Genomic DNA, 12,609 nt, shown 5'->3' with positions numbered 1-12,609 from the left:
ATAAGGGGAGTTTTGAACTTTTTAATGTTTTCTGTAGAAAAAGTTGCAGATTATTTATTTCTTCCCTTTTGAAAAATTCAAGACTACTTTTAACCATTGAAAATTAAATAAATCCATATTCCTATATGCATGTCCTTTGTATGTTTACATTCTGTGCGAGAATTGTGTTCCTAAAATATCACTGTGGTTCTCTGTGCACAGCGTGTTGTGTTAAATGGCAGTAAGGGTTTCATGAATACAATTAAAGTTAAGAAGGTGGACATGTTGGCTTTCTTTACTAGTTGCTGTAGGATTGCATTCCATCCTGGGAAGCTCACAATCTCAGCAGAAGATTGTTATATTTCTTACCATAGGCCAGACCCCACGGTGGAGATCGCGTTCATTCGGAGAAAATCCTCCTCCAGTTCTGGTAGTGCCCCACAGAGCCCCATTTCGCTGCAGCCTCCAGTCAATGGGAACAGCCAGTTACTGAGGCCCACCGGTCTGGGACTGCTGTCTCCCCCAGGGAACCTTATTCCAAAGATTTCATCCACCCCTAACACAGGAAGTGAGACTTTGCCCTCTGTGAAACTAAGCCAAGTAAGTGTGCATCTACCAGGGCTCATACAAAAGATATTGCATGCTTATTATTTTTCTCAAGGCACCCATTTCAAGAGATAGGTGCGCTGTTACTGGTTACATACTTCGCATCTCCTTTATTTGTTAAAATGTTTTATATTAGCCTTTATTGATTTTTACCTTTTCTGCTTTGCAACCTCCCTGTTTAGTATGGTGTGCATATTTTTAAATACTAAGTTTCAAAGTCCCTCCCCTCTGTAATTATTATTGCTATTCTATTCTTTCATCCCACATTATGAATCCTGACCAAAAAAAAGTTCATGCAAGTATTAAAAGCAATCAAACAGAACAGAATTTGTTGCAGTCTCTAGGTTCCTGAAAATACCCTGACCTAACATCTCTAACAGTTTAAGTCATTTATTATGTAGGTAGCAAAACGATTCAGGTGAATTACCTTGGAAAAAACACTGACATGCTGAATAAAACACCTTATTATATGATAAATTATCTTTACATTCACGCCCTGAATTTTGTATTTTTAAATATCTGTTTTTTTATAGTCCATTTGCTGCATGACAGGCCAGCAAAATAGCCAGAAGCCAAGTGGTAAGACTGCAATTCAGAGAAGAGCATTGTTTGTCTCACTATGCTTTTTTCTTCCAAGATCCGAGTGGCTCCTTTGAAGAAAGACCAGTCTACTATAATCACACCAGTTACAACTCCTCCAGCTGACTCCAACTCTGGTATTGTTTCCTCTTCTCTTCTTTTTTCTCATTGCGTAGTGCACATTCATTCCAATTCTGTGTAGGACATGGAAAGTTCCCTGTAATAGGACACTGCTTTGTGAGCTTGCTTTTAGGGCTTTTGGTTAAGCTCCTGAAGTCTCACCAGAAGGTCTTATTTCTCCAGGCATTCGGGGCTTTAGCATGAAAGAACAAATGTGGACCATTAAACATTGTTCATATATTTTGAAAAGGTTAAATTCAGAAATTGGCTTGAAAATGCAATTAAAATGCAGTAATGCAACTGTATATGTTTGACTTATTATATATATATAAATATATATATATATATATATATATATATATATATATATATATTTATTTTTCGAATTAACACATTTCAGATTTATTAATCTGTCAGCATGTTAAAGTTAAATTTCTAACTCAGAGCTAATATAATCAACAATCCCCAGCTTGGAAGGTCACTCTGTCTGCTCCAGGTTTAATGAGTGGATTAAGGCTTACATTTACACACAACCCTGTCTCCCTAATGCAGAAGCTGAGTTGTGAAAGAAAGTATCTTTGTGTCACTGTATAATATTTACCAAAGCTGCATGGCGCCGTGCACATTGCTGTGAAATTATTCCAGTTTTCTACTGGTTTATCAAGCTTTTTGCCTCAGTATAAAATTGAATCCTACCTATCTATACATCAAATACATTCCAGCTTTTTAAATTTGAAACTAGGTTGGGGTGAAAACATACAGTACATACATTTCTCTTCTCCAGACATCTCTCTTGTAATTTGCTAGATTTGCACCTATTACAAATTTTGGTAAAGATCAAAACATTTTTTTAAATCAGCATGTAAATGAATTTTGTAGAACTGTGGAAATGTTACAGTACAGAAATAACGATTTCAATCTCAACGGTGTGCCATTGGAGAGTGAAATGCTTGTGCTTATGAAGTCTAATTACGAACTCGAGCCATTGCAACAAATTACTTTTTTCAATCCTGTGAGGAAATGTGAAAGAAAATTATGCCTAATAGATTCTATTTATTTGTATTTATGAGGTAAATAAATATAAATTTAGGGTCAAGATTGTATATTAACACATATATGGGCATGCATATATAAATACCAGATAAATACCATAATACCAGATGAATGGAACAATGCAACTGGCATTATCCTTCACAAGAAAGAAGATAAAGAATATCTGAAGAACTAAGGACCCATAAGTCTACTTCCTATCGTATTCAAAGTATTTACAAAGGTATTAACACCTCACCTTTAAGATTAGTAAGGTGTAGAGAATATGAACTTCCATTGTGCCTGGGCTTTGTTGACTATGAGAAAGCTTTTGATTCAATATATACAAACTCATCAGAGCTCTAAGAGAACGAAAACCTTGAGGAAATCTATATAACAAGATATTAAATATATCTACAATCTGACTCCACCAAGACACTAACATGATCAAGATCTGCAAAGGAGTTTGTCAAGGGGAGACAATCTCTCTAAAACATTCATGACAACTCTTGAAGAAGTGTTCAAGACTTTGGACTAGGAAGAAAAAAGAATCAAGATAAACGAATTTCAAGATAAGATATTCAAGAACTTTTGGGTGCAAGTAAGAAAACTGGACTGGACCAAAGTCATGATCAACAACTTTGTTATAACTAAGAAAATTGAAGTAGATCAAAAGATACTTGAAGGAGTATGTATATATGTGTATGTGTGTATATATATGCAACTAGAAAATAGGTAGGAATTTATAGCATTACACAGGCTGGTAAGGACCACATAATAAGATTTTTTTTTTCCTGCTTTAAGTGTAGGTGGAGTTGCCATAGAAACGAGGCATAGAGAAATAGCTGTAATGAAAAGGTGCTTTTCAGACAATTTAGTTGGTGTTGGACACACAACAGGTTGTGGAGAGGTGAATAATATCCTGCAGAATATAAATTATATATATTTATATACATACACAAACACATACACCTACCTAAGGTTTTAATAACCATTTAAATGTTTTGTTTATCCACATTGAGGTGGCTGCAGTTTTGCAGTGATATGTCTAAAATAACCTTTGTTATGGGTCAGGAGCATATTTTGCTGTGGTGAAGATACAGGGATTTCAAAACATTGGCTTGAATGATATAAATTGCTTTGAGATGGCATTAGTGTGTTTCAATTTATTTACTTTTGTGTTATAGGTCATAAACACAACACCTCTCTGTGTTTAAGATATAGTCATATATTTAATAGCACTCCTGATGTTTTATGAAACATGTGGACCAGTTATCATTAAGTATTGCTGTAGGCCAGATAACGAAGTGGTAGGAAAGCAGTCCTCGGCTTCTTTATGATATTAAACGGCATTCCACACTTGGAACTTTTAGACCTTCTGGGTTTACAATTGATGCATTCTAACCTCTGATACTTAGCACTAATCATAAATAATAATGATAATAATACACATTTTACACTTGTATTTTATTTGTATTGGTCTGGATACTGTGATAATGGAATTCTTGACAGTGATGATGATGATAATGATGATGATGATGATGATGATGATTATTAGTGTTTTTTTGCCCATTTAAATCAATTTCCTACCTGGATTATCATTTACATCAGATACCCAGGTCTGAACAACATTTAGACCATGTCTTGCCATTGCACGCCCACTTCATCCTTTTTCTAAAACAAATGACATATGGAAGTGGGGTGATATTTTGTTATAGATTCTGCTGGAATCACAATGCCTGTTTCAATGTAGGCGTGCATTTGACATGGGCACTATAAGGCCTATTCTGCTTTCTCCGTGGGAAAATAGTAATAAAAAAAGCTACATGTTAAATCGCACTGGGCTGCCTCGAGATAAGAAAGGTCTTCTGTAACTATGTGTCTCCAGGGATGGAAGAAAATAAAGTTAGGCCTCTGAGTTGCTGTATATGGATACAACTTTTTCTTCAATTTTTTCTTTATTCCTTATCTGTCGCTTTTCCTATTGTGTTTATGAGGTTTACCTCTGCATTATTTTAGATTTATCTGTTCTGATTAAGATTTTTGGAGTTGTGACACTTAATAATCAAAATTATAGGTTGAAAGGAACCTCACCTTTGCTTACAGTTAGAGTGGAATATTGCAATGTTGTTAGACAATGTTTGTTTATTTTCCATTCTTGCTTTCTTTATAAAAGCACCGAAACTATTCCTGGACTTGCCTTTATTCGGCACAGTCAGGAATCATATCTAAATCTTACTTAGCCTCTCTCTAATCCCCTGATACTGTGTATTTCAGTATTACAGCACTTAGGTTAGGTAAAAATGATGCTTAAAAATGTACAAAGGCAGGGAGGCCCAGATACCGTTTGGAAAAATTCCACACTCGTTTACACTGACACACTAACCTGGATAATCTCCATTGTAAAATCATCGTTTGGGGAAATTAGTCTTTTAAAACACCCGTCTGTGCTCGCACCTACGTGTGTGTAAATTACATCAGTTTGTTCTGGGTTCAATGTCTTTATTTAGCTACAGGAAAGAGAGAAGGGGGAGAAAAGTTCCATCTTGCCATTAAGAGAACTTAAGACTATCAACACCCTTTTGAGCAGTTCCTTACAGTGTGTCTTTTTAAAATCCAATTGCAATGCACAAGATTCATTTCATTCCCATGTTCTCACCTTCGGTTTCACTGAAGCTATTAAAAAATAACAAATATCTAGTCCCATCATGTGATGGAACCTCATTGGATGGGCAGTTACTCAATACACCATAATATTACACCTTTCCCCAGCTATTTATAACACACTGTGCATAATTGATCTAATGCTGAATAGTATAAGCTTCTGACAGACGCACACAAAACTATTGACACCCCTCCGATAAAAGGGGTTGTGATACTTTGTAAAGCCTTTAGGGCGATTCTGCTATTCTAAGAATGTTTCCAATGTAGAGCTTTAAACAATAAAGAGATATTTTGCCTCCTGAATTTAATTGGGGGGGTGGGGGTGGGTGAGATCCTTGCATATCTTTCTAATGTGTGTGTGGACCAGTTAGCTCCAGGCCATGTTTGTGTGCAGTTTGGCAGTTTCTCATGCCTGGTTAGAGTTATTTATGTTGTTCATTACCTCAGGAGAAACTGCTGCAGAGATGAATACAAGATACAGAGAAATATAATTCCAAAGCCAACTTTGTTGGAGAGAGTATAGATGTTCAATGGCTAAGCAGTGCTTTCTATGTGTGTATGTGTGTGTGTGTGTGTGGTTTTGCATTTCAGAGATGCATGATAAATAAAAAATGTTTCTCTTATTTGTAAATAAATCGATACAAGATAGGAACATCTTGCTCACTGGAGGAAGAGTAGCCGGCAACTACTATGTTGTGGGTGGATTGTTCTTGACTGATTTAGAGGTGAGCCAAACTTCATCCTCTTCAGCCCCTCTTTAATAGTCAAAATTTGCAAGTGCAATCTTGCAAATTTGTGGGAAAGCTCATTGATTGAGCTTCACATACAAACAGAATTTTGTTTTTTCAATGGTTTTGCTAACTCATCGGAAAAGAAATGCGCTGGAAAGATGTAATTTATAATTTACTTTTATATTTTGGTTGCCATGTTTAAATAAAAAGATCGTTGCTGACTGGAAGGAGTTAATTTTTTATTTTTATTTTTAAAGTGTTGAGGGTGATTACAGGAATGTCACACAGACAAGTTAAAGGAAATTAATCTTAGTTGCTGAACAGAGGAGAATGTGAGGAGACTTGATTTAAGTATTGAGAATCCTAAAAGAAAGTGAGTGTCTACAGGAAGGTCTTTTTAATGCCCAGCGAAAAACAGACGTCGCAAATGAAAATTAAACACAGGTGCAGGATTTAAAAATGCAGGTTCTGCTTCATGAGACAAACTACCTAGCATGTATTTGAAGTGATGTCTTAAGGTTATTTTGTGAAAAGGCTGGATCAAATTTGTATGTGGGGTTTTATTTCTAGAAACACCAGATGGGCCTAATCATTTCCGATAGTTTGTGACCTTTCATGACCTTATGAATCTGAAAAAATATATATTTCTCAATATTTCACAGAAGGACATATGTAGTTTTGTCACCTTTGGCATTCGTTTGGCATAATGCTGTGCACTCCATATTTTCGGAAGTTCTGAAGGGCTTATACAAATTACGCTTTTGATCACTTGTGGCTGTGTGTTCTTTTTCTGTTACTATTTTAGAGTTATTGCCTGGGTGGGATATTATAATCATCATTAACCTTAGACAATGAATAATCTGCCTATTTTTACTATTTTATTCTTATAGTGGTTTCATTTCACAACACACCAGAACACCAGAAGCAGTGGGATGCTATAAAATAAATGCACGTATTCAGCCTGTCAAAGAGACCCTTGAAACATTTTGCTTGTTTTAAAAGCTCCATGGAGTGAATCACAACCTGCCCCAAGAGCTGCATTGGGAGAGGTTTGAAAAGATCTCAGCAATATCTGACACATCCAATATATTTTTTTCTTAAAGGACTGCAATATGAAATAGCTTTAACTCCCACCACAGAATCCAGCCATGCCATCATGACAGCTTCAGTTTCACCTTTTAAATTAACCTTATATCCTTTGTACACTGTGTTTTGTCTAAATTCCATGTTTTCTTACCAGTTTACTTTGTTTCTTGAGCACAGTACTTTTGGATTGGGATGTATTGCCTTCCACTAGGAAGATCGTGAAACATGCATTTGCTTCAGGGAATGAATGACCTTTTGCAGAACAATATTTGCTTATTGTAACTACACTGACAAATTGAAATATTGGCTGTGTGTATTTTGCATCAACCTGTGGGGATTCCCTTCCGAAGTGAAAAATGCATAGGTTTCTTTTGCTAGAGAACTCTTGCAATTAAAAACATTCAATTAGTGAATCTGGTCATGGGTATATATTTGAGATTATTTAATTTCACTAATGATCCCATATAATGCTGTTATAGTTGTGTGTTCATTCAATTTAAAGGCTTTATATTGAGTCTGTTTTAATTACAGTACCACTGCTCCATAAGCAGCAATATCTGTTTTGCTGATAACAGGGCATCTCTATATTTTTTTGATAGCTGAGGATTTATTTTACACACTTGCATTTCACGGATTTATTAATCTGATTTGATGGTAATTTCTGGAGATCCTATTACCACGTTGTCTCCAAGGGCTACCATGGATGCTTAATGTTTTTGACACAACCAGTGATGTGGGCCTGATTAAAATTAAACCTCCATCCGCACAAGCATTTACAACAGGCAATTCCTGGTAACTTTTCCCACTATAGTTTCAGGCCCCACAAGGTACCTCGGCAAGGAATGCAATCAAATTCTGAGGAACTGTGTGGGTAACGTTCTTGTCATCCCACCTCCTGCATCCTTATATCCCCATTAGAATCGAATGCATATAGTTGATCAATTGTTGAACTTCACATGGGTTTAACCATGTTTAACTTCATAAAGTCTGCCATAGAGTCATTTAATTTCAAGACAAAAGGAGAAAGAGTAATGAAGAATAACCACCTAACCTTGAATCCAAATGTGTCATATTTAATTTATACAAATGCATTCTTATTCACAGTAGTACAAGTGATTATACTCTAGACTCCTCTGTTTTTTCATTTTTAATGATCTTTCTACCAAATAAATATATTGCTTTTTTCAAATAAATTTCAGTTTTGACATTGAATGCCTTTTACTTTAAATGCTTTAAATTTCTTTCTTCCTTTCTTGTGAACCGATTTATTTTGTTGTTGCTGAAAGGAAAATGTTTTATCTGCAGCCAAATGGAAAAATGGTATTACTCGACCTTAAGACTTTCTTGACCTTAAGTAGGACATTTTTTTTTTTTAATGTAGTTTTCCTAAGAATTGTGCTCATTTGATACAGGAGGAAATCAAAAAGCTTAGAGTGAATGCGTCTGCCTAGAAAAATCATTAAAATCACACTTTGTACATTGCAAGACATGCAATTAATCAGCAACGAGGACAGAATCTCTCCTTTATCATCCAGAGACCCTTATTTAGAAACCACCGACATTTCATTTCTCAAAAGAAAAGAAAAGTGAAAATTAAAAACAGCATGAGCCCAAGCAAAGGAAGTAACAGAAATTTTCTCTCCCAATGTTTCTGTAGTCTGTAATGGCAATATATGGTATTTTGCAATGAGTGAAATGACTATTTAATATTCTGTCTACCTATAAACTGCTTCTTGCTGGTTTTATTTTAGCAATTAAGGATTAAAGGGAGAAAAATAAATATTGATGACTGCTAGTAATGCCCCATCACTATTCCTGAAGTCCTTTCACATGAAATGAAGCCTCTTTAAAGCAGTTTAATGGCCTGTTTAATTAAATTCACCAACTTTTAATTTTCCTTGTGTTACATTTAGTGCAGAATCCTTGATAATTTACTTCCTTCTGTTGCAAGTCACTTTCCATGAAACTACTCTTAATAAGTAAAACAGCATCAGGTGGGATTCATTTTAGCCTTGCACGATGCTCTGAAGCTCATTGGTGAAACATTTTACTCCGATGTTCATCCAAAACTATCTGCCTCCTTTTCAACTTTTCATCCTGGAACAAGCTAGTCTGAAGCGACATTTGCAAAACCAGAATGAGTAAGAAATGGTCATGTGGAATAAAATAGGTGTAAGGCCGGGATTGCTCTATGTACTGTCACTATTCCCACTAAATAAGAATTATCTCAGTTTAAAATCATGTGCATTTTGTTGTGACGCACATGACAATGGTTACTTTTTGGGAATGTAATTTTCTGTTCATTTGTTTTGTATGGATATCAAATCATTGATCATGTACTTCCAGGTTTTGCCCCTTAAGAACAGAATCTGTCATTCATTTATGGAGTAACTGGTTGCTAGCTGCTAGTGTAAAGCAGTGCTACATGTACGATTTATTAACTGACCAGCAATTTAATATTCTCGGATTGTAAGTAGGGAATGTGAGTTCGAGAACACGCAAAAAGGAGAATTTCCGGTGCCTCTGTATGTATGAAACAGAAATCTGCAGAATCATCAGCGTAGTTCCACCATCCCTGTTGGTTATACACACCTCACAGAGAACTGCAGAGGTCAGACTGAGACACTGAAATGCGGCAATGTGACTAAGAGTACGTTTACCGCTGAGTTTCTGTGCTGCTGAAGTTGGTGAAACTTTGAAGGAGAGCTCTGAAGAAGAGCCGGGTTTTGAAAACCGGACAGATGGCAAATCACAAACTGTTTGTGAAGGAAGCGATGGAGGCGGCACAAGCGACTGCCAGACTGCTCACTTGGAAGGTGTTGAACATCCTGCTTGTTGTGTGAATATATTAATACAAAAAACAGCCAAGGAATTCCATGTCAAACAAATTAATTTGAAAGACACTCTCTCCCATTGTTTTTTTGGTTGTTGTTTTGTTTTTTTAAACCTCCAACATAAATGCAACAGGAAAGAACAAAGTTTTCATCAAGTGGCTGAAAGTAGAGTATTGGTTGTGCTACTCTGGGATACCTCTCGACGCTATAACACAGTGGTGTATTGGGAATAACACATTAGTGCCACAGTTATTAAAAGTGTTCTTAAGCCCTTTGATAAAGCATTGTGTTATGTACAATGTCTGATGCCCTTGTGTTTTCCTCTCATTGAAAAACCCTGGAAGAATCTCGGAGAACAATTGGGAAATGAAACAACATCCTGAAGATCATTTTGAAATTCTGCTGATCTATCCGATCCATGAAAATGTGAAACAATGGACTGAAATCTCAATGTGAATATATAGTCTGAGCAGTTGGAATCCAATGGGCAATCCAAATGCAGAGAGTTGTGTTGCATGCAACTATTATTTTTTTTGTAATGTTTTTTTTGATTGACAAGCAATGCTTGATAGTTCAGGTTTTTTCCATTGCCTTCATAGACAATTAAGAGTTGATTATCTGAAGCATATTAAAGCTGCCTTTCATCATTTTCAGCACTCATGTTGCTATTCTGCATGGCTTTGCTGGAATCCAGATGTTAGACACCCACTCCCCATGCATGCAGCACACCGTTGTTTAGTGAGCAGCACATTTCAGGGCTCTCTTCATGAAAGTTAGGAATGGAACATCTGGGATTGTGGGCACCATCTGGGTTTGTTATATATATATATATATATATATATATATATATATAAAATATAGTTTATTAAACTTATTTTTCCCAGACTAGGGAATATATGAATATAGACATTTTGAATCTCTGGTCACATGGAAATACATTTTTTCCCCCCTCACTGTTTCTCTCTTAACATTGTGTTTGAAGCCTCCGTGTTGACTGCTTTTTACAGAGGTGATGTCTGGCAGCCAGGCCGACGGCTCATCTGCACACAGGAAGTTCTCTCTTCATTCGGCCAGTCGATTACAGTTTGCGAAGTTGGAGGAGGTGTGTTTTTCTTACTCTACCTATTGCAATGCACAGTTGCTCCCATTAATTTGTCTAATGAATGGGGTTTTAAATCACTAGAGCACCGATATTAAGCAATTTTAATTAATGTTTAAAGATCTTCCAGTCAAAAATTAAGATCTCTCCCATTTACAACAACAACCACATACTTTCATACAACAAAGTCTACACCTTAATAAACCGTTTTCTTCACCATTATACCATGCATTTTTATTATTTTATTAAGCACAAAATGAAACTGGAGTTTGGGGGGCAACAGTTCATTACTGCTGCTTAAATCATGCTTTGCCTGTATGGTTATTTTCCATTTGCCCAGTTGCATTTTAATTTAATTCTGTAACACATGTATTACCTCACTGTCAGCCTTAGCCTTGTGGGGGCTTTTCATGTGTTAAAATTAATAAGTCACAGTTTAATACTCTAGGTTTACTCCATGCAATATATTTCCTTTGTGCTTTTGTAAAGTAACCCCTTAGTCAATGTCATTTTTTTTAAATTTAGAACATTTATATTGATTACTTTGTATTTGAAAAGATTCTCTGTTAAACCACCTTTCATATAAGGTAAACAATATTTATGGATTAATTGTAATCCAAAATACATAATCAAGTGCAAGGTAAAGGAGATACAAAACACGGACATATTTAAATGACCCTGTGATGATACATTTCCTATAGTCATAAAGATATTACCTGGCTTGTGGGAAGAACAAACCCAGAGAGTTCTTGACCAGTGCTGGGTGAAATCAAGGTTGTTCACAGAGTTGTGCATAATGCTATGTGACATTGCAACCTTTTGATAGGCAAATCACTCAATAAACTATTATTATGTGGCGCTCATGTGGTTGAACTTTAATCGAACACTGTGGCCCATTCAGTGTGCGCTGTTACAGCATCAGGCTGCATGGCTCTGCCTAGTCCCGTTGCGGAAAATTAATTTACACGGATAGAGTACATGGATATCCTTGGCATAAAACTAACGTTAGGAGTTTCTGCTTTGAGCATCGCAGTCTAGAGCATTCTTCCATTGGAAGGATGATGAAAAGGTAGGGTTTTGACATCAGACACATTTCACAGCAGCTACTGGTTGGCGTATGTGAAATATTGCAAAGATGACCAAGAAAATAAAGAAAATTGAAAAAGGAAATTGTGGTTCAAGTACATATAAATATTTTTTTTTATTCATTAACCATTTTCTGTAACTGTCCGCTTGTTTGTGTGTGTTTAAGCAGGTATTTATTATGTTATAATCTGTTAATTAACACTGTTTCCCTCTCCACCTGAAGGCTCTCGGGTATCTGGGTATAAATCCTACAGACGCACAACAGCGGACTTTGAGGGAGCAATTGCAGATTGACACAGAAGGGACAGTGGCTTTTGGAGGTAAGCAAGTAGCTCTGAAACCATGCTACTACTTATTAAGTGTCTCTGCAAATCTGTCCTTGCTTTGTGCTTCCTTAATGTGCTAGATAGTGTCCCAGCCTTGTTGAGACATTCTGTCTCTGGTTAGGTGTTTTTTTAAAGGAGTACGTTTTTCATTGTCACTTACCTCCAACACCCTCTGATGTAAAGCATTCCTGGTTAGTGTTTCTTAGCACAGAGGCTATGGGTGCTGAAGAAAAGCCTTATTTGCTGTATATAAAGAAATCTAACTTCTGGGGAAGCAAAGACATTGTAAGAATGTATTCATGTGCAAAGTTGTCTTCCATTTGTCTCTTAATAATCTCCCTTGTGTGTAATAATGAGATCATTGGACAACAACTTTAAGTTTTCCCTGACATATTAAAATGGCATATGCACTTCCATTTGGTGTCATATATACATAAATGTTAACCTTTAAACAGGCACAGCATGTACTG

At 36.1% G+C, this 12,609-nt stretch overlaps 1 protein-coding gene across 5 annotated transcripts in view; it reads left to right on the top strand.

The window, feature by feature from the left end:
* Nucleotides 1-12,609, top strand: part of stxbp4 (syntaxin binding protein 4) — a 98,489-nt gene that overhangs the window by 24,402 nt on the left and 61,478 nt on the right. For all 5 annotated transcript variants that reach the window (XR_010816816.1, XM_066704663.1, XM_066704660.1 and 2 more), the window contains exons 10-13: nucleotides 354-579; nucleotides 1,223-1,301; nucleotides 10,636-10,730; nucleotides 12,037-12,133. Coding sequence is in view for 4 of the 5 variants with exons in the window: in XM_066704663.1 (XP_066560760.1) it covers nucleotides 354-579; nucleotides 1,223-1,301; nucleotides 10,636-10,730; nucleotides 12,037-12,133 (497 nt within the window). In the remaining variant the exon portion in view is untranslated. The remainder of the gene's footprint in view (nucleotides 1-353; nucleotides 580-1,222; nucleotides 1,302-10,635; nucleotides 10,731-12,036; nucleotides 12,134-12,609) is intronic.

Source organism: Amia ocellicauda, chromosome 5 (assembly GCF_036373705.1).
Source record: "Amia ocellicauda isolate fAmiCal2 chromosome 5, fAmiCal2.hap1, whole genome shotgun sequence".
Classification (NCBI taxonomy): domain Eukaryota; kingdom Metazoa; phylum Chordata; class Actinopteri; order Amiiformes; family Amiidae; genus Amia; species Amia ocellicauda.
The sequence above is the reverse complement of the archived record's forward strand: the minus strand, read 5'-3'. Positions and strand labels throughout refer to the sequence as shown.